This window comes from Prinia subflava, chromosome 1 (genome assembly GCF_021018805.1).
Source record: "Prinia subflava isolate CZ2003 ecotype Zambia chromosome 1, Cam_Psub_1.2, whole genome shotgun sequence".
NCBI classification, from domain to species: domain Eukaryota; kingdom Metazoa; phylum Chordata; class Aves; order Passeriformes; family Cisticolidae; genus Prinia; species Prinia subflava.
This window is the reverse complement of record NC_086247.1, coordinates 34,631,246-34,654,068: the sequence shown is the minus strand read 5'-3', so window position 1 is coordinate 34,654,068 and position 22,823 is coordinate 34,631,246. Positions and strand designations below refer to the sequence as shown.

The 22,823-nt window shown below is 38.9% G+C and overlaps 1 protein-coding gene across 1 annotated transcript in view; it reads right to left on the bottom strand.

The window, feature by feature from the left end:
• Nucleotides 1-2,506: 2,506 nt before the first annotated feature.
• ARFGEF1 (ADP ribosylation factor guanine nucleotide exchange factor 1) overlaps nucleotides 2,507-22,823 on the bottom strand; it is an 86,297-nt gene continuing 65,980 nt past the window's right edge. Inside the window, exons 23-39 of the mRNA XM_063392888.1 lie at nucleotides 20,443-20,533; nucleotides 19,338-19,378; nucleotides 19,080-19,249; nucleotides 18,298-18,449; nucleotides 17,965-18,137; nucleotides 16,844-17,004; nucleotides 16,074-16,204; nucleotides 15,112-15,241; nucleotides 14,015-14,150; nucleotides 13,788-13,926; nucleotides 9,477-9,546; nucleotides 7,763-7,892; nucleotides 6,872-7,011; nucleotides 6,323-6,491; nucleotides 5,688-5,826; nucleotides 4,684-4,801; nucleotides 2,507-3,954 (exon numbers count right to left, since the gene is read on the bottom strand). Coding sequence (XP_063248958.1) covers nucleotides 3,790-3,954; nucleotides 4,684-4,801; nucleotides 5,688-5,826; nucleotides 6,323-6,491; nucleotides 6,872-7,011; nucleotides 7,763-7,892; nucleotides 9,477-9,546; nucleotides 13,788-13,926; nucleotides 14,015-14,150; nucleotides 15,112-15,241; nucleotides 16,074-16,204; nucleotides 16,844-17,004; nucleotides 17,965-18,137; nucleotides 18,298-18,449; nucleotides 19,080-19,249; nucleotides 19,338-19,378; nucleotides 20,443-20,533 — 2,255 coding nt within the window. The 3' untranslated portion in view covers nucleotides 2,507-3,789. The remainder of the gene's footprint in view (nucleotides 3,955-4,683; nucleotides 4,802-5,687; nucleotides 5,827-6,322; nucleotides 6,492-6,871; nucleotides 7,012-7,762; nucleotides 7,893-9,476; nucleotides 9,547-13,787; nucleotides 13,927-14,014; nucleotides 14,151-15,111; nucleotides 15,242-16,073; nucleotides 16,205-16,843; nucleotides 17,005-17,964; nucleotides 18,138-18,297; nucleotides 18,450-19,079; nucleotides 19,250-19,337; nucleotides 19,379-20,442; nucleotides 20,534-22,823) is intronic.

Here is a 22,823-nt window from a genome sequence, read left to right as displayed (position 1 = left end):
AGATTGTAGGAGTTCAGTGAACTACACAACCAAGGTGAAGCAGAGCTAATGCTGCAACTTTCCTCTTGGTTAGGAAATTCCCACTGCGAGGCCTAAACTTGATCAACAGAGAGGAAAAAAGACCCTAACAAACCACTAAGACAGGAACTTTTTACAAACTAAGTTGCCACCTTCAAGCTTTTGTAAACCTGAAGGCTACAGCAGTTCCTTGGTGACAGCAGGCAGTGTTTGCTGGCAGTTGTACTTCAAACCTGTGTGGTGTTGAGCTTCTTTATGGGCTTAGAACATTCCTTCCCAAAGAAGATTTGCCAAATCAGGGTAATTCTCACCCTGGATTTCTGGCTCAGCAGTAAGAAGGTTCATCAGTGTGGGTATTACAGCAAGCAGGGGCATTGGTGTAATCCCAGACCTGGGCTGGAGCAGGTACCTCAGGCTGCTTGGCTGCTTCAGTCTGGACTTCCAGAGACGGGAATAATGCTGTGAAAATGCTTTGTAATAGCACACCACCCTCCCATGCCAGAGCCCATCTTATGCCTTCTTTATGTTTGGCACCTGCCTTGATGGCTCTCTCCAGTTGCCCCTCAAATTGAACTTTGAAACACATTCACTAGAACCAACTGCAGCCTAGATGCAGAATTTCTCATCTCTTTGCTTACAGTTTATTTATTCCCTTAATTTTAATTGGAGCTTTTCCCCAGAGAGAAGCATTAGTTGTTCCCCTAAAAAGCAACCCTCATTTCACTGCAGTAAGTTTCATAAATGCCACAGACCATGCCAGACAGGAATCAGCATTCCTTTCCTCCAGTTCAAGACCAGGATGTGGCACAAGCCTTCTCTGAATTACTTTCTTCACCTCTGTGCCATGGCCTGAAACCACTGAAATGACTTTATCCTACTGCTCAGCAGCCCTTAGCACCATGAATTCCACTCTTCCCTGCAGCTACCCTCCCCTGGGCACTCAGGATGCTGTTCAGGATCTTTCCTTTCCAGATGTTCAGTGTTCTCTGCCTCTCTCTAGTTCAGCTTCTGGCTGGGCCCTTCTGCCTCCCAAACTTTTTATCATGACAGCCTCACCTGCAAAATAAATGTATCAGCAGTCCCAGCCCTGATGGATACTGAGATGACTAAAAGAACCTATTCTCTGCCCCTGACCCCAGATTTTGGATAATTATCACATATGTGAGTGTTCAGAGAGCTGCAAGTTGAACACGATACCTGCAGTACACCTGGTGCTGCTCCGGCATTGCAAGACCTGAAGAGAGGCACAGAAGAGTTACAATGACACCAAAGTTCAGCTCCCAGTGAACAAAAATTAAACAGCTCCTGGGCCTTTTCCACATAAGCAATAAATAAGGCTTGAGAAGGCCAGGCTGTAAGAGAAAAATGTCACTTCTAAAGAGGACTGCACAACAAAACACAAAACAGAGGTGTAAAACTAGAAAGAGCCCCACAACCCCAACTGCCCAAGTTCTTAGATACTTCATTGTACTCACCGTTCTATCTTGAACACAGATTATTAGAAAGCAATTGGGCAGACACACAAGAGCAGTGGCTGTTTAAACAGTGCTCAGGGCAGCAGTGTCAGAACACCCTGGTAATGGTCTCAGGACAGTTTGCTAAAGCCATGGGGGACAGTACAATGAATAGGGATGGGACACATACTCCCTCTAAAAATGATTACTGATCACTGTCAAACAAAGAAAGGTCTGGCCTAGCACAGCAGATTAAGATTTAAATACAGCACAACAAACTGAACAAGTAAAATACAGCCCAAGAGGAAAGGCTACAATTAATTCAAACAACCTCAATTCTCCCCCTTCTGACTCTGGTAATTGCTATTTGGTTTTGCTCCACCCTGATTAACTTTGTGAGCAAACTCTGAATCCCAGGTCACAGCATTTTAATTCCCTTTTCTGGCTTTTCCAATAGCTATTTCATTGAACTGCTTACACTTATTTCTGGAGCCCGCTGTGAATGTCTGTGGCAGACTCCTTGCCCTGAAAGAGAGAGGAGGCTCCTTCACACACCTTTGTGCTCCTCACACTGCTCTCCTGTGCCAGTCAGGAGTTTTGTGGGAACACACTGGAGAACAATCCAATTCCACTCTTCCTGACAAAATCGAAGATGCTGACAAGGCTGAGGCGGATGATGTGTTCTAAGTCAGCAGAACTGCAATCCCAGCCCTTCCCTTCCCCCTTTCTCCACCAGCTGTCTGCTGTTTGCATTTTAATCCCCAGAGAGCAAAGTGCAGTACTTGAGCTTCTATCTGTGCAGCACCACAGGGTCCATCTGAGCAGTTCATGTAGTGCTTTTATTCTCCTCCAGCCCTGCCCACCTTTTTGTTTAATTTGCCACTCCTGTATTTGTCTCTAACAGTGAGAAGAGGAATCCCAGTCAACCAGAGAGCACCCAGCTTTCTGCTCCCGGGACCTGGGGTTTGCTCCTTCCAAACAGAAGCGTGAGAGGCAAAGCAAACTGTAAAACAAGTAGCTGTGGATTAGACTGGTTTTGATTGCACTGATGAAAGAGTTCAAAAACTTTATTGACCTATAACCTGATTAGAATATGCCAGATGAGAACCAAATATTGTACAGAAAGTTGTACAGAATTTTTTTTACATAGAAAACTTTACATATCTGTACCATATACATTTTGTCCATCTGAAAAAAATTTCTACATCCATTGTAATACAGAATGCTTGACAATCTCGTCTGTTAACCATCAGAGCACAATTCACAGTATGAATACATTTCCAATAAATTTAACCATCCCCGAACCATGCCAGATTTGTTACTTGAATATATCCAACATTAAATTCTGTACATAAGAGTGAAATCTACATCAAACAAAAAACATCTGACAGCAGACACAACCTAGACTTGTTTGCAGTGATTCAAGTTCCAGTCCTTGAAGAATCATCATTTCAATGGCTCGTTATATTTAAAAGCCCTAAAACAAGTATATTACAGGTAGTTATGTCAGTCGTGATATTTCTACCGCTGTTTGTGACAAAAAGTCGGCAACAGTAACTTCTGGGCTACAATGAAACAAAACAAAACAAAAATAACAAAAAAAGGAAAAAAAAAATCACAACCCAAAAAGAAACCCAAACTTCTAGTGCATTTGGTAAACAAGGAAGAGTTATGGGCTTTCAACAAATCAGTAATACAGAAGTAAAATAATTCGGGAAGAACTGTATAGTGTTAAAGAGTTTATATTACAGACCTGCATCTCTGTACATTTTCACAGAAGGATGATTACCAATGTCTCAGACAGCCTGAGTGTGCAAAAATCTTAAGAGTATCAGACATAGTTGCTAAATATTTTTTTCCATGAACAATAATCTCCATTTTCTTTTCACTATAAACATTTTATCCTTCAAAATACAGCTCTCCTGAGTTGTACTTCTCACAGAAGCTCAAACCTTTACATACATATGTTTCTTTGGGTACACTTTACTCTCACACCCGCCACAAACATCTGTTGCTATACTGCTGCCTAGGACAGTAAAGGACACTGCAGCCCGTGCTGACAAGGGGACTGTGCTATCAGCCGGCTCTGTGCTCAGCAGGAGCCAGGCAAGAGAAACCGGAGAGAATCCGCCAGGAAAGAGAGGGACCGGAGTGTTGCAAGCCTTAATTACAGTTGCAAGTGTCTGTACCGTTAACCCTTGGAGACACGTCGCCAGAGAAAGAAATCATTCATATGGAGATCCAGACAGAATGGCCCAGCTACCTGGTCCTTTTATTTAGCTGAGGAATATAAACTTTGAAACAGTGTCATTATCTGCTAATGCTTGCTTATTGCAGCCTCCTGTTCTGGTGGTTGGGATATTTGGAAAACCACACCAATCCTCAGGAAAAACCTTCGCAAAACAGCTCGAAGCTCAGGAATAAGGTCAAACTGCATGATTTCACACAACAAAGGATAGTAGAACGAGGCATGGGCCTTGAACTGAGGAGAAAACAAACAAGAAATGACTATTATACATTGGTACACCTCAGAAAACACACTGAAAGTAAGAATTTTAAATACCCAAAAGAGGGTGAGAAACCCACAAAGTGACAAGCAGAAACACCTTTACAACTGAAATTAGCAGTGCTAGAATAAGGTTAGCTGTGATGTACTCTGACATGCTCACCAGCTACACAAAGCTCCTTATTAACACTTATTCTCCAAGAGGAAATATTTTTCTATTATGAGTTTTTTCTTGCAGTTGGCCTTTTTCATTTAATTATTTCAGTCAAGTTTTCTTAGAAACAGAGGGAGATAAAACTGGGATTTATTTGCTGCAGAATTGCTTTGGAGAAGGTGAAGGTAAACATGTACCTGCAGCACTGGCAGCAGAAACAAGAGTTAATTCTTTGAATAAAGTATCATCACTAATTGTCTTCTGAAGCAGGAGAGGGGTAAAAACAATTTAACACACACTTCTAAAGGATTCCAGCATCTTTAAACTTCTCTGACACATTTTATTTTATCACTCAACTGCACCTTCACACTGAATTATTAGTGTCAGTATCTGTCAAGTGCAGTTTGAATGTACATTCCCTCAACACAAGAGTGTCTACAGAGCAGCAGGAGCTTTTGAAGTCAAGTCTGTAACTGTGTGTGAGGAACCAGTGTGGAGCTACTTCTTACCTGTACACGTCATCTGAAACATCATCCCAAACAGTTACTTACCCTTTCATCACTTATCTTCAAGACTTTAGTCAAAAATAAGAGCAAAAGGTTAGTCCAGGCTTCCCGATGACTTTCTGATGTAAGAGTGAGGAAATAGCTCAGAGCCTCGCTGCAGACACTGGAGACAAAAGATACAAAAAAAGAATAACTCACATTTCCTTCTGAGCTCTACTGCAGAGAGAGAGCTTTGGCTTTGCAGCTTCTGGCAGTGTAGAGCCCTGGTGTAGAACAGCACTGTTTTATGAAAGCTGCTCTAAGCCTGGTTAATGACAGAAAGCAGTGACTTTGTTCAACTCAAACCCAAAGTCCTAAGATTTCAGTAATAAATAAGTTGACAAAATGTGATTATGCTGTTTGTGCATGTGTTTGAAACTTATTGAGTGCTCTTTGACAGGTATGTGACAAAATGCTATGTGGACTTTAGGAACAACTCATGTTGATGTAACCAGGCAGTTTTCAGCTGTGCTTTCTACTCTGTGAACCTTAAAGTCTCAGCCTTAAGTGCTGCTGTTGAGGTCTAAAGCCTTTCCTTATTCCAACAGCTGCTTGAAAACTTTATAAGCAAAAAACATTCAGATCAATAACCAAAGAGCCAAAGGCCTCTGTTATGTTTACAAGGCTGCTTAAGCCCAGTGTCCATTTCTGAAAAGGAGAACAGTGCCAGTTCCCTAAAATGCCTGAGGCTAGTGAAAGGACAGTTGATAGGTGATAGTTGCTTTCCTTTTTAAAGATGAGCTATATTAAGCCCCCACCTACCCACATGATACAAAAAAAGGTGACAAACATGTAAGGAGAACAAAAGGGAGAGACAGCATCAGTAGCTGGAGGCACCGATGGAGCACTCCCCACAGAACACAAAACTCTTAATACTAGCTGTGACCACCACATACACGTGTTAGCTCTGGAAGTTTACTGCAAGCAGAGAAGGTCTAACCTTTTAAATAACCCACCCCCTTTCTCTAACATCACAAACAACACGAAGAGGTTCAGCTGCATGTCCTTACTTCAGCAGCCTCTGCTGGACTTCCTCCCAGGCGCTGGTGCGGCTCTCGTCCATGTACATGCGGAACAGGATGCGCAGCCCGCAGGCCAGGCTGCTCGTCTCCTGCTTCAGCAGGTTGGGCTTGGACTTGCCTTTGAAACCTACAGGAATGCCAAGCATCCATTCACATTTCTGGTTCAGCTAATATTCTTTCATACAGTCCCCCACTTCTCTTTCTAAGCATCTTCTGCACACAGACAGAACCACCTCAGGTAATTAATTTCTCATGATATTTAGTACAGTGGAGCATTGCTAAAAATTAACCTATTTGTATGTGCCACAGTTGTGTTTGGCACCCATTTTTTTATCAGCTTCCTGATATGAAGTGGCTGTGAAGCCTGTGTTTGTCCCTGCAGCTTTCAAGCATGGGACACACACCTAAAGCCAGAATCAGCTTGGCAGCTGTACCTCAGCGAAACCTTAAATTTTAGAAACCCAAGGTATTTGCACCTCCACAGATTAGGTGTCCTCCCTTTAGGAATCCTACAGTTACAAAGCTAAAGCTTCAATATTTACATTTAGCATCAAAGTACTTTTGACCTATTTTTGGGTCAATTCACACTGTCACAAAGTATTTCTCCAAGGGGACTGACTCACCTGCTTTCCAGAGAGCAGTTCTTTGTTCATTGTTTGAATTAAATGCTTTAGCAAATCTGTGAGATTCCAGCAGACAATCGAGAAGTTTGAAAAGCTGCTGTGATGTTAGGAAACGATACATGCCCTGATCCTGTGTATCCACATGGACATCAAAGTCTACTGCATCTCTCTATTAAAAAAGGGGAAAAGGAAAAAAAAAAAGAATTGAAGTAAGAATTCACAACTGTCTCCAGCAAGCTCCTGTGATACTCAATTCTACCCTGTCTACATCTGTAGCAGTACTTGAACTTAACACTGTATTAAAGATTGTATCCACATCGCAGTTACACAAATCCCTTTGAACAACACGTTTTGATCTCCACAGTGCTGCCCTGACACAGCAAATGCAATTTAACAGAAGTTGTAAAAGATCTCAACAGTCGAATAGAAATTCTCAAATGCATGTAAAAATTGGAAATTAGCAGATGCTACAGGAGTTCAAGAAACTTTACCTTAAAACCTTTGGAGGAACAGGTGTTAAAAAGAGAGATACATATTAATTCCACTTACTTGTGCTGCTGCTAGATTCTCTGCATCCTCTTTTTTGCTAGTTGCTGGGAAGAACACAATGTTGTCGATGGTCTGAATGAGTTCCAGCTGTACAACACACTTGATCAGAAGAGCAGCAAATAGCTTCTGTTCTGGAAATTCTTTAAAGGAAAGAATATTCCTTGTTAACTACAGAACTTATTTGAGCTGTTTTGAGGGCAAGTTGAAGAACAGTAACTTCAAGCACATGTGTAAACCAAGCCTGGAATCCACCCACTGCAATCACTAATAGTGATTAGCTCAGATCACCATGTTACCAGCTAAAACTTCTGAGAAAAGTTGAAGTTTTCTGTGATGCATTGGATCAACCTGGTACAATGCTACTAAAAATCACCAAAATGAGTGACTTGGACCTTCAGTGCAATAGCAAGAGCCAGAGGCACAGCACTGGCATCTCTGCTTATTTGCAACTGTGGCAAGTACTAATGTATCACATGACCATTTTAAGCAACAACACAACTGCACAAGGATCTTAAATAAGGGTTTGAATACACTCTTCAAATCACAGACAATTCTTTTTCAGCTACTGCTTCTGTTGCATTTTGCACTCAAAAATCTCTGCTCCTAAGAAAAGAAATCTCACACAGCATAGTACTAAGGAGAGTACTATTTTTAATATTTTGCTTTGGGTAAACAGGCTAGAAGCTTGCAGCTGTACTCTGAGATTTTTCAAACACAGGCCAAAATGTGGACTCACAGGAGTCCAAGAGAATTCAGAGAAGACAAAAATTTTAACGATGTGATTTCTTCACATCATGTTTGTGAAGTCACAGCTGGGGCTGTAACTAATACATCAAACATCTACTCCATACTACTCAGATATCAAATGCCAAAGCACTGCAGAGCACGCACTTGCTGCTGGCCTGGCTTTACTCGCTTCTTCAGCTACTGTGGTCCCTGTGCTGGGCTGGTACAGGCGTCCATCCGAAGATCGAGGCTGGATGGAATCATGGATATCCACTGACTTCTGGGAGATTGTATCCTGAACAGAAAGAAAATAAATTAAGTCATTAACTTACAGAAAACTTCTGGTAACTGGTAACAGTGCTGTGCTCTTCAGAGCTCAAGACATTTGCTGTTCCAACACTGCACTTTCATTGCCTTTGGTCATACTTGCTATGAGCATTCACAGAAGCTGTACCAGAAAGATGAGCTACGAAGAAACAACTGAAAATTTAACAAGTAACAAATGCTTAACTAGGCAGAAAAGGCAATGAGCAGCATTTTTCAGGTGAGTTTTTGTACTGCCTCTAAGCATTTCTTCTGTCACCCAAGAGTTACTATGGCTTTTACCAGATCAAGAGTAGGAGATTTGCTGCAAGGTTCCTGTAAAGAACACCTCAGCGTCTCATATCAGTAGATAACTAAGGTTTTTATCTCTATGAAGTAAAAAATATATTTTAATAGGTATCATGTCTACAGATAGCAAAACACTACATCATATCTGAACAACCTAAAGAAACATGGCATGAAAATATCAAAACCCTGCAAAGATTCTATCCTACTGAGACAGCCAAAATATTTTTCCTTTAGTAGCATTTATTATACAAGTTCTGTTAATTCTGAAGTTGCAAAATATCTTTTTACTGAAGAAAAAAAAAATTTTTAAAAACATTCATGTTAAACTATCTCAAAGGGAAAAATATCTTTCAATTTATTCAAGACTAAGACATTTATTTCCATTTAGGCATGCTATTATATTTGACATAAATGGAACAAAAATGTAGCCAATATGTTTAGATTAAACCACTATAAATGAGTCATGGTACAGCACGAAGGTAAAATACCCACATAATGAGAACTGGCCTTCACAAACATTTACTCTCTGTATAAACTGAATTATGTTAACACTTCATAAAGATAAATGAAGGGAGTCAGTCTCTCTTAGTAAAGCTCATTTGGGACCATTATCCTTGAGCAACTTGTATCAAGTGCTTCATTAATCTAAAAAGAATTTTATGCAGCAATCTTGTGAGAATGTCCAAGAGCTAAACTAATTCTCATCAGTAGCAAAGCAGCTACAGGGCTGTCACTTGCAGGCAAATCCAGACTTCCCGTCAGATAATTCAATCAACGCTAAGAAATCTGATGGTTATACAAATTTTCTACTTTAAACAGATACTTAAGGTCTTATTACAAGGGAACATTTGGAGGCAAAAAAAGAAAAAAGTCAATCTAACTGTCAATCCTATCCCTCTTCAGCAATTTCTTCTTGCCAAAACATCAAAATGAAAGAAAACCACAACCCAAGCCACAAAACAACTGAAAGCCCAAATACAGTATTAGAGAAACCTGCCAGACACAGGACATTACCTAAAACAAACACAGGTAGCTACCTACAGCCAATTTCTGGAAGTCAACTTTGCTGCAAACAAATACATATTTCTTTATCAATTAATTCCTTGCCATTTTAAAACATTAAATAGCACTTATACAGGAAAAAAATTCAAGTAAATCAAAATTGAAAAATGTATTTAAACTGAGTATATTTTTCACCTATTCTACATCACCACACATTTGTACTGAGTTCTTGCAGTCTTAAATTATTTTTATTTCAGCAGCTTACCAGTTTTTCTTTTGCATCAGAGGGAGAGCCAGAGCAGAACTCCCCACCAACTGGTCTCCAAGTCAGCAGCCTTGAAAACACAAAACCAGTCCCAAATTTACTAAGTTTCAAGAAATCAGAACCAAAGTCCCCTTCAACATGGTGTGTTTTTTTGCATTAATTTCAAATTTAAGTGCATTTTATTCTATCACACATGTTTAAAAGTGTAAGTACTGAGTTTGCTGAATTTCAACATTTCTGCCAACTACCTTGGATGGACAAGTGGACAACATGGAGGTGGATTAGGTTTTCCCAGAAATACTGAATTTGTTTCAAGTCAGTGTTTTAGTGCCATTAGTGGGCCTCTTCTCCCACACTGCCTTAAGCTTGACCTAGAGAAAGGAATGAGTCTACTCCAGAACAAATCACACGAATACTTGGGGATGTTTTGCATTCTGTGTCTGGGGTATATTCCAGGATTATGTTTCTACTTCCACTTAAAAATTCACCACTTCCACTCAGGATTCATTGCTCTTATGAGGTATCAAATCTCTGACAATACTTCTAATCTCTTCCCTGCTGATTTCCTATAGAACACTGCTGTCTTGAGGATCTTAAACTTAGCACTAAAAAATTTCTACAGTAATTGTAACTTACTGAGACTGTCTGTGCCTGCCAAGAACTGGGGGAAATTGGATTAAATAACCTAAGTTGTCCCATCATTTCTTGTTCTATCCCATCTACTGCTGCAAAGTGAGATTGAAGTTAGTTGTCCTTGTCATGATCTCAAACTCTTTAGTCTCAATCTGTGTGAGGTAACACATGTTGGACTCTTGTGTCTGCACTTCCTAAGGGAGAGCTTTCCCCACCAAGTTAAGCAACTTAAATGAATATACCACTGATCTCCAGAAAACTGAATACTGGTTAACTAAAAAGACCAATTGGAGATAAGAAAAGATAAAATCTTGAGGCCCGTAATAAAGCAACAAATAAAGCAGAACAGAGAACTGAATTGATTCTTGAAAGCTGCAAGGACATAAACTGAGGTACTGGGATAATGAGCCGTTATGAGCCAGTAGAGGCCAGACCATAATAACTTGTGCAAGGATCCAATTCTAACTCTTCAATTTTTTGAAGACAAGAGGGCACTCACACTGGATTTCTCAGCACCAGAAAGCCATGACTCGCTCTCATGAAGCTTCGGAAAATTTAAACTAACAAAATTTATAAGCAGAAATCAAACTAAAAGCAAAATTAAAGAAACCATTAAAATAAGCAAAAACCGATGGGCTAGATGAGCAAACAGTGAGGTGGACTGAGAACTGATGGAACAGCCAAGCCAGGAGGATGGTGATTAGGTGCACAGATCTAGTTGGAGGCCAGTGGTACACCCCAGGGGTCAATACTGGGTCCAGTCTGTCCACCTTAATGGTCTGGGTGGTGGGGCAGAGAGGACCCTCAGGAACCTGGATGATGCTTATAGAAGTAGGAGTGGCTGACACACCAGAGGGACCTCCACAGGCTGCAGAAATGGGCTGAAGGGAACCTTGTGCCCTTCCACGAGGGAAGAACAACGTTCCTCACCTGGGGAGGAACACGCCCATGCCCCAGGAAATGCTGGGAAGCAGCCTGGCCCACAGAGGAGGCCCTGGGGATCCTTCTGGATCCTTCTGGACACGGGGCTGGACATGAGTGAGCAGGGTGCCCTTGCTGCAGAGAGCAAACGCTACCCTGGGCTGTGTGAGGAGAGCTGCCAGCAGGTGGGAAGGGGACCCTGCCCCTCTGCTCAGCACTCAGGAGCCAGTCCTGGGCTCCCCAGTTTGAGAGACATGGACCTACTGGAGAAAGTTCAGCAAAAAGCCACAGAGGTGAGGAAGGAACTAAAGCATCTCTCCTAGAGCAGAGTCTGAGACTGTCCAGCTTGGAGAAGAAAAGGCTCAGGAAATCCCATCAACTAAATATCCCATCCCATAAATATCTGAAATGTGGGGGCAAAGCAGTGCCAGGCTTTTTCCAGGGACTCACAATGCCAGGACCAGAGGCAGCGGCACAAACACAGAAGGTTCTCCATGAGCATTAGGGAACACTTTTTCATTGCGAGGGTGACCAAGCACAAGGCAGAGGTTGCCCAGAAAGGCTGTGGCTGTATCTTCTCTCCTTGGAGATATCTGAAAGCCAGGACATGGTCCTGGGAAATGTGCTCTAGGTGGCCATGCCTAAGCACAGGAGTTGGATCACAAAACCTCCTGAATCCTTTCCAACTTTAGCCATTCTGTGTCATTCTGTATTGCTAACTTCAGCTATCATCCCCTCAGTGATCTGCAGAAGCTTGGCAGCAGTATGGTTTGTGGTTTTCCAGTAACTGATCCTTGCAGAAATTGGTAGCTGAGTAAATATTATAGTACATTTTCCAAACAAGGAAATATCATCAACTCTCTCTGTAAAAAAGTAATTTGCCAAGAACCAGCAGAGGCTGATACTGCAACTAAGAACTCCTGCAACCAATGTTGCAGCTCTTAAATTAGAGAAGCTGCACAACACCTGGAAGATGTTTTATATGAATGCTAAAATAGAAGAAATGTAACCCTATCTGTTCAGACTAGTAAGAATCTCTGCCAGAAGATACTTTACACTCCAGAGATTTGTAGCCTCTGACTATTTGAAGACAGTTGGCACTAGAGCACTTGCCCATGAAGTTTTCATATATACCACTGTGATTTGTCTGTTTGCATTTCGACATTAAGTATTGGGTTACTTCCAGGCATGGAAAAACAAAGGTAAAAAGATCATTCACCTTCTCTAAGCACTGAGGCAGCCACCACAACAAACTAAGTATTAAAACAGCATTGTCAAAAAAGAAAATAATAAACAACTGAGAATGGGAGGGCAGGAAAAGCTCCATTGCAAAAAAAGGCTAATAGAGGGATTAAGAAATAAAAATATGAAATACCAGCCAAACCAGGAGACTCAGAAAAAGAATCAGATCCCATAAAAAGAGAGGAAAAAACAGGACCCAGAAAGAGAAGGAAAAAAAAGATGAGTACCGTCACATAAAATCAAAATAAGACTACAAAATTTGGGAACCTCCCAGAAATTTAAGAAGGAATAATATAATCAAGTTCTCAAAAGATGGTATAGAAAGATTAAAAGAGAAAGAAAGAGAAAGTTAAAAGAAGGAGTCAGATACTCTCCTAAAGAAAAATAACCCATTTGAGAAGCAGAAGGGCCTCAACATCAAAGTGAATAATGCACATATTTCAAATTAGATATAACTAAAGGCAACGGGAATATTTTGAGTATCTAAATATTAAAATGTCTAAAATGCTGCTCTAGAAAGGCTTTTAATATTCAACTACAAGAATACCCAGAAATCTAACACAACATTACATTAACTTCATAATCTTTCCAAGTACAGGCCATAGTAAGTTAGGGTTAATTCAGCTGGACTTTTACATCCAGAGATTTGGGTTCCAATTTTATTTCTGGCAGTTACCAAAATGCAGAAGTATCTTGCTAGCTCCCAAATACTTCAAGCTTCATTTTACAATTATTTTTGATGGAATTAATTTATACCTACTTACATAAAAAACTTGTGAGGTAGTGACAGATTTTATCTTTTAATGGATGAATGAAGCTCTCTTACAGCGCTATCTGATATACAACTGTAAAACTAAGGAAAGACTGACATCCAGAAGGTTCCCTTTGCTTCAGTTTTCTTCAGGCCTAAAGTAGGTCCCAAAAGCAAACAATATGAACTGGATAACATGTAGCACTCAGAATGGTTCAGCCTTACTCCAGGAAACCTCACAGAGTTATTATATAAACAGAAAGAGTTACCAAATATCCAAGGTTATTTTCACAGAAATGTTAAGATTCATATAAACATATGATGGAAATTAACCATAATCCACAGAGATTTCAATCTGTAAGACTGTTGCAGTATTTTAGTATTTCATGGAAAAAGCTCCACATGTAATTACAAACAGCAAAGCCTGCATCTTCTATTACAAAGAAAAAAAAAAAAATAAATCAGATAGTACTTCTCCAAAAATCCAAAACCTTAAAACTGATTCATGTTACAGTCTGGGGGTTGTTAAGGGGTTTTTTTTCTTATCTCCTACACAGTATTTCAGTTTTTACCACTTTATCATTAACAATACAGAAGAATACCTACACCTAGTTCATAATCACTTTACAAGTAAATCTGTTTCTCTTTAGTCCACATTTAACAGCTTTTTGCTCACCCCACCTATGAGAGATCTAAGAGTTTGAGATGGGTAAATCATCTAGATAAACTGTTTTACGAAGTAAAAATTTTAACAGTTGTCTTACGCATGAGGGATTGTAGTTTTGAAAATATCCAGCATGCAAGTGCAAGTTTTATCCCAGATTTCTAGGGTGAACTTTTCACCATTAAGGATGACAACATTCTCCAAACAGTTTGTACCAGATCGTGCCAGTTGTTCATTGTCTGTAAGAGACAAACAGTGCATTTGTTTATTCACATTCAACAGAATAAAATGTTAACACTGTTTTAACATAATTTGTACAGTTCCTACCTTGCTGCACACACCAGTACAGCTGTGCAAATATATCATCCAAAAGAACATCACTAAGTACTTCTAAATACTGTGTAAATACATCACATATTGCATAAAGTGCATGGTTACAGGTAGTTGTCATCCATTCGGCTTTCTAGGAGTCAAAAAAAAGAACAGTTACAACCTTAAGGTGAAACTTCTGGATACACACATAGAGGAACATTTGTACTTCCTCAGTTTGCTTTACAGTGACATGAAATTCATTTCTATATCTCAAAACCTCAAAATTTGGAGCCTCAACTCCTGCTTTGCTAATGTGCAGGTTTAAAAAGAACTACAGGAACAGACAAACAAACAACTGCCTCAAGTGTCCAACCCTAGCTCAAGGATTTAACAACCAAGCTAAAGCTGTGCTTCAGTGTTTTCCAGGGAAAAAAATTTCCCAAGTGAGACATGCCCTACTACAAATAGCCAGACAAAGACTCCCAAACAACTGACAGTTTTGATCTAACTTCCAATACTAATAATTTACACATTAGTTACATTTTAAAGGCTATTTCAGAACAGTACCTGTTTCTGGCTTGGCAGATCAGAAATGGCTGGTCAAAAGTGTGCAATGACAGCACAGTGCTGTTTTGAGTGGTTTTTGTTTATTTGTGGGTTGGTTATGGAGGTTTTCGGTTTGTTTGGCTGAGGGTGGTTTTTTCTTTTTTGCCTTGTCATCAAAAAATTTTGAACTAACATAACTTATTTCTTCTAATTGTGACTTCACTGCTGATTACAAGCCTCACTCAAGTGAGCATGTTGTGTGTCTCAGATTCCAAACACTATGTGTAAAAGCTACAGTTCTTACAAACCCAAGATACATTGCATTTTATGCTCTTCTTCTGCTGTTCCTAGTGTAAACTACTAGGCCTTTTTACATGGCTTTAAAAAATGAAAAAAGACACAACACCTGCCAACAGAATGCCATTAAAACAAAACAAGGCTACTAGAACCACAGGTCCATCATTCAAATTTTGAGGTTTACCCTACATCACTTGACAAAGCTATATTACAGGTTTTCTACTGTAAATGTAGTTCTCATGTAAATTATCTTCCTCCACTTTTATCACCTCAGTCTGCTGTTCTGGCAATTTCATGTTGTCAAATATCCTGAAGACAATCCGAAACAAATCTTGCCACCAGTGTTTTTCATAGGTATGGCCATATGTCTTCATTATTTCAAACATTACTGTTAAGCCCCTGAAATGAAGAAAGAACAACTTAGACCAAGAGTTACAGAAAGACATGAACGAGACCAAGTAAATGCAACCACAGCAGCAATAACAAACTCAAATACTGTTGAGAACATTATACATATACACAAAATACAAGAAGAAAATAAGCCTCTAAAAAAAGCACTTTATAATTGCAGGCAATAGCCAAAATAATTTTTCTGAAAACTGTGGTAATATAAAATTAAAAACCAACTCCTTTACCAAAGGCCACAAAAATTAATAAACAAATATTTCCAGTTAAAATGTACGGAAGTCTAGAAACAAGTATTAACCTTCACCAGCTATAAAGGGAGTCCAGTTGCACAGCTCCCATGCCAATATGTAAATTTGAAGTTGTTTGTGTACAACCCCTCATATTTCACATCAGAACTGCAAATGAATACACTTTACAAGTGAAAATCATATTCCAGGAAAATAAGCAAGTTTTACATGAGATGAGAGTACAGTTTTGTTTTTTTTTAACAGTTTCTGTAATCCTCAACCACTTAATGATCATGGTACAAAACCAGTTTTAAAATCCTCAAGGTAAGTAGGATGAGCAAAGCATAGAATGCAATCACAACTACATAACTCTGTTGTTTATTGTAACAGAAGATCAAAATTTCAAATATACAGAGCACAGACTTAATTTCTGTATTCCAATGTCTATTTAAAAGGTGTTTGTTGTTTCCACAGTGGTATTATCCAAATTAAATATGTAAGCAATTTTATAGTGACTACATTTACCAAGAGTTGTTTTTATTTTAGAAGTGTAAAGTAAGCCTTTTAAAATTTGAATTACAAATACTGATTGTTACCTGGTTCTTACATCTAATTTGCATCTATTGATGATACAGGACAACTCAAAGAGAATTGGGAACCATCCTCGCACCCACACTCTGTCTTCAGGAGCTACATTCATATCATCACTTGTATATTCCTTGAATGCCTTTAGAGGGAAACACAGAGTTATACAGTCATAGAAGTTAGATTCTTCAAAATAAAACACAATTTGGACTCTAAACAGCAATCTCTCCTGCAAGAGTATTACACCCTGATACCTCAGATGGGTTGGCAATCAAAACAGTAACACTGAGAAAGTGTTTTTCAAACTAATGCTTAGTATATTATGAGAAGAAACTTAAAAAAACAAACAAGATTACACATTCAAGCACCAGCTTTTGCTTGCAGTTCAGTGTGAGCCTTTTGCTCTCGTTTTTACGGAGACAGCTCTGAAAGTGAGCATCTAACCATAACATTTTGAGGGTATCAAGCATTTTTGGTTACAACATTATCCATTTCTTCACATTTGTCAGCAGAGAGGGGATCCTGAGATATGCTGATCTCCAACAGCTCTCAGGAATGCTAGTCACCAGCTGAACTGGGTGGTAGGGATGGGCAAAGGGGAATAAAAGAAGAATGGAAAGATCACAGATACTTTCAAAGCCTGGGGCATTTTATACTCCTATTGTTTCTGAATAAAGTATGTTTCTCATTAATCCATGAAACTTGAAGGGAAGCCAGTAAGTTTAGCATAACTATTTTTTCTTTATAAAAGCCCCTGTAATTTAGTTAACACAGACCATACCTGAGGCCTGTCAGACACGTATTTTGCACAGTGGCGAATGAGGCGGATCGCTTCCATGCTGGTATCTGGAAATGCTGCATTGCAGGCAAATTCAGACAAGCACTTCACTGCATCCTGGAAAGAATCTATGGTGGCTGGGAAGTGTTTTTCAAACACAATTGCTGAGAGGAAAGTGTGAACAGGAGAAAAAAAAGTGTCATGCTTTAAAATCTATTAATTCTAATATGAACTATCAGTAACAGAAGTCATGAGAGGCTGGTTCATTGACTGGTGCTATCAAATGCATGAGTAGTAAGAAAAACTAAAGAACAAAAGGAACACAAAAAAAATTACCCAGAAGGCATTTCATTTTGACAGTGAGTGTTGAAAATTAATTAAGGTAGCACCTAGACTAAAACAGGGGAGTGTAACAGTTAAGCAAGACTAGAGCAATAGGCTTACTGCTTAACACTAGTCTGTGTCACCAGAGCTTAAGAGGGATGCATGAAGCGTGGAGTTCCATCAACTAATGGACCTCCTCCCAAGCAATATGTTGCCTTGTTTTAAATAGCTGCTTTTGAAAAAAAAAAAAGTGCTCCATTGATGATGAAAAAGTTTTATAAACTTGCAGAGGTTCAGAGAGAATAAAGAGATCCCCTAAAGTCTGGGATCTAGATTAGAATAGAGAGAGAGAAAAAAAAATTGTCATAGTGTCCCCTAGGTCAGCACTCTCTCCTAAACAGGCCTTACACAAGCACAATTCAGAAACACAGAAAAAGACAAGCAAACAATGGATTAGTAAAATATGTACATTCTTTTTCCTAGGGGAAACGCCGGACTATTTTACTTCAATAACAATGTACACATTAAATAGAATTATTTAAGGCCTGAGTTGTTTTACTACAGAATGCTACAAACAGACAAGTTTTTTTTGAAGACATGAAGAAAACCAGTGAACTCTATTATTATTGAATGACTTTTGTAAGTGTTTTCCCAGAGGACTGATTGGAAAGTGTAAATCATTGGTTCCAAGACATAAAGCAGGCTCTACTATACAGGCTATGAGTCCACAGACAAACAATGCATCTTGTGCTCTGGAGTGACACTCATTTCCATGACGTCTGACTATTGTCCATACTCACTGACAATGTGTCCTGTAGTCTGGAATGCCAGTTCCACTATACTTTCATCCTGATCCGAGGCTGCCAGATGAAACACTGAAAAAATGTTTTTCCAGCCAGAACGAATGTTAGCAGCCTGGGAATTCACCATCTGTGCAATACACCGTACAACCATGTCTCGAATAGTAGGAGACCTAAATTAGGATAATAAACAATCATTTTTAAACGAAATTACATAATCAATTAGAATAGTATAATTCTCTAACGACTGATTTTACAAAAGCAATTTGAAACAATAATTGCCAAAGTTTATGCTTGTGAACCCAGGCAATTCAGTTAATTGTATGTTATTACCTGTTTCTCTTCATGATATGTTCAAATGGTCTTAGGAAGTCCTTCTGGAATCGGAAATTAGCAAGTTCTCCTTTTTCCAAAAACTTCATTGACAATTGCCTTAATGAGTCTACTGCAAAAATAGCTACATCTTCATTGGGATTGCAGCCAACCTGAGAACGTAGAACAGAAATGCAGAGTAAGCTTGCATCTGAATTCTTATGGATTCAGCACAAGCTGCCTTTACAGTTGATACCCGAGAACTAAGCAGTACTGGAAAATTAACAAAATAAACAGTAGTCAATTCCACAATTCCACACTGTTCATATAATTCAACAATCTCTAACTAATTCCAGCTATTTTTTATGTTAAATATCCTGGCATTTAAAGCCTCCTAAAAATAAGCAAGCTGTTTAAGAAAGACTTCAACAGCTGTATTAAAAATCCACGTCATTCATTTGATAAACAGTCAACTTAGATTTAAAGACAACCTCTTCAACCAAGCATCATGAAACACCCCCCAAAATTACAACACAAAAAACTAACAGCAGCCAGACACTTCTAGACTAAGGTCATGATAAGTAACTTAATGTATACTTCTGTTTTTATATTTATTACACTGTGTACCTCTGCCTTCTCACAGGCCTTTCTGGCTGTACAATTTTTGTTGGTTTAAGCTTACAGAGAAGGACAGAAAACCCTCTACGATTCATATAAGCACATGATTTTCCAATAAATGTCAAAATAAAATAACCTGCATCAATAATGGAAGGAGTATGCACTATAAGCATTAACAGGGATACCTTATTAAAATGATCACCGATAACCTCCCAGATCCTCGACCACTGTAACCTTATCCGGCCCATGTTGTAGTAAGAGATCTCCACTATCTTCTGCAGACTGAACATCCGAGGGTGGGTAGCAGACAGCAGCTCATCCATAGACACAGCACACAGCCAGCGAACGAAATCCACTGTTAAATGACCACAGATTTTAATGCAATGTCTTCCCAAAGTTTACTTTACAGGGGTGGGGAGGGGTAGGGAAGAGATGAAACCTACCAATAGCATTTCCATCCAACCTTGTAGATCCCGTAAATATTCTGTTAAGTGCAGTTAAAGACATGGTTAAAAATTCTCAAGAAAAGCATCGGTTAAATGTATTAAAGCCTGCTTGTCTTGTTTTTCTTAACAATATATAGACGGTCTCTGATTACCTTTATTTATTAAGAAACAACTAGTAATTGTGAAGACATAGTGAGAATAATGTCAGCTTTTATCATCCCTGATCCAAATACAGAACTCAACCGTCTCCAGAGTGCATAATACCCATTTGCCATAACAAGTAGATATTTGAAACTTCCCATTATAAAGCAGGGAGGGACACTGCAAACCTAAACAGCTATTATGTGTTTGACATCAAGCTTCCAGTGCACTTGATGTGATTTTACTGCAAGACAACTTTTCATTGCACTGACATCGATCTTGCTGCCTGTACTTCAACCACAGAAATGTTTGTAAGCCATCAAAATGATACCTCTTCATCAATTTTGACAACCATTATGAAAATTATATGTTCTGATTTCTTATATGTTGAGCAAGCAAGATTCATGAACACTTCAGTCGGATCACTACTGTACGATATAAACAGGGCATGTTCATAATATGTATTCTGCCTAGCCAAATCCAGTTAAAATAAATGTGATTCATAGAATGGAAGACTGGAATAATAATTTTGGTCCTTTCAGACAACATCTACATACCCTAGAGGAAAGCAGAGAGTCAGTAATTACATTTAGGAGAAAAAGGGTCTGACAATAATGCCCTCAGTACTAAGGTAAAATGAGATTTGCGATCTGTTACTATATACAGCAAATCAAGATTCAGCAGACACTACAGCAGACTTTATTCTGCAAGCCTTCTGTAGTAATTTTTTTTACCAGTAAAAAAGCCTCTTGCCTAATCTTTGCTCTGCTCCTTCTTGCAAAAACACCCATGATCAAAAAAAAAAAAAGTGGCCCCACTGCCCCCAACTGAAAAGCATTTCTCTATGGTAGTTTTTATGTAGGCTTTTTCCAAACAAATTAATAAGGTCCTTTGCTTAGCACAGGGTATTAAAATACTGCTTAAAAAACTTCAGGTGGCAACAATAAATTTAATACAGTACCTGTCTACAGCAACAACAACGCTTTGGGAGCTAGTTTCTCCAATGGATTCCTGAATACTTGCTATCTGCTTCCAATCCACGTTTCCACCAACTACAGTGAAAATAAATATTAAAAAATGAGTAAGAAAGAATACAGAATGGGTTGGGAAGGAAGAGGAATAAAAGTTGTGTCACTACCAGTATAACTACATATATTTTTAATTCACAAAAAAGACAAGCACATTATGAATTTCCCTTGCATGAGCTGGCCATCTCAGTGAAGAGTTGCATGTTGGTGTAAGTCCTAATTAACCTAATGACCTAATTATTATATCTCTATCCACTTATAAACCACATTAGTCCCCAAAATGGTCCACATTTGGAGCAACAGATACAAGTGAAAAAAATAAACCCCAAGAGAGTCACCTTTTTTTCCTCCATTTTTCAATGAACCTTTGGTAATCTTGCCACTTAGAACACACAACATATTACTGAGAATATAGCTTAGAGGAGAATCTTTCACACTTAATGAGCATCCAGTGAGTAAATCCATCCCAAAAATTGTATTTGTTATTATTCAGAAAGAAGAGCTTCCACCAATACTCCATCATTAAGCTACATCTCAATTACTGCAAAATTATCACCCCAAAATAGTGAAAAATATCTATAAATAAAAATAGCAATTATTTATTTTGGAGGCTGGAAACTAACTGACATCTGGGAAACCTTATATGAAGAAACTGCTAACTTTGCTAAAAAAATCAGAATTTTTCTCACTGCAATCTCCAAACTCCCCTTGAACCACCATCAAAAAGAAGAGCAGGAATCTTGCAATCACTCTGGGTAATTCCACATACCAGGTATTAAGGGCTTTTTTTTTTCAGCAATATAGAAAAGCACAGAAGACTGGAAGGCAAGTAGTTCAGTTCTCAGAGGTCTGCTGGGAGAAAAACCTCTCATGTTCCAGCTTGCCTCAGAGTCTCGATGTGCTCCATCCACACTTGGAGGTGGCTGGAGATGACTGTCAAATCTACATAGCCTAACTCACCTGAAATACTTTTCTAGGGCATTTATGGAACAGCTTTTCTGTACATACATATGTAACCTCATACTAATATCTCAGCAATTTATAATACCACTGGGCTTGGTCAAGACTTCTCTTGCAAGCACACAAGCTGGCAGTGTCAATTAGCTTGAATCTTGGTAATGAGTCAGCTAAGAAACACATCAGATGAGCAGCAGAGTGTGAAGAGAATCTGAAAGGTTATTTCCAAAGAGCCAGAACCTTAACCAATTCTACCAGCTTATGTGAGAATTTCTTGTGATTTTGTGCAGGATTTGTAACTCAAGACTTGAAAATCTAAACAGACAGCAGTCTTATACTCTAACAGTTGTGAAATCTTTTACAACGGAACGCAGGAATCAGCTATGTAACTCTGCTTTACGAAAAAGGGATTCCTCAGATTCCCACTGTCCAAAGAGGATTTCTGGTTACCTGGGAAGTACACTTTGGCTATGACCTACTCACAGCAGCAGGTTTTGTGTTCCAGCTTTGTGAACAGAAACTGACATAGAAGAAATGTCAAATTCACAATTGCAACTCCAAGTAAGGCAACATTCCTGCCAAAGGAGCAACAGACTAGATGCTTATTCACTTATTTTTACAACCCCCATGCTGCTTGTGATGTTTTGAACTTCCAAGCACAAGAAAAAAAAAAAAGGGCCATAACAGGAAGGTAATACAAGAGATGAAGACATTTGAATGCAGATGCCTGAACAGCCACACCTGAATCCTTGCTGAGGCAGTAAATGAGCAAAGAAGCTTTTGGGTCTGGTTTTGCTATCTTTGTTATTTCAAAAAACACATTAACTTTAGCAAGAAGAGTTAGTGCTGCTGCTTATCCACATCTGATTTTGCAAGTAGGTCTGAAAAATGGAACTTCTGTGTCACCAGACTGTAACTTCACTCACTCTAAACAACTATTTTCCTGTAAAATATGTGTCCATGTATATGGACATATGCACTATGTGTTCTTCACAGGAATTTAGTTTTATAGAAAGCTTGCTTGAAACCCATAGTTCCAATGCATACTTTGGAGTAATCACAGAAAATTAAACTATCTGCAAAAGAAAGGATTTATGGAAAGAAGTGAAATAACTAAAACAGTTGAGAAAATGCTCTAATAGCCCTTTAGTGCATGAAAACCAAGTTAAGCATTTTCCTGTAAGACTGAATCAACATTATTTAAAAAAAAAAAAAAAGAAAAAAAAAAAGAAAATGGTCAAGTTTCCATATGTGCACTGTAGTAAGCATTCCAGAAATTCAATTCAGAGAAAAATATTTTATGCATTTGGGCATTAACTATTTTCCCTAGAAATTCAGCTGACAGCAGCAAAAGATC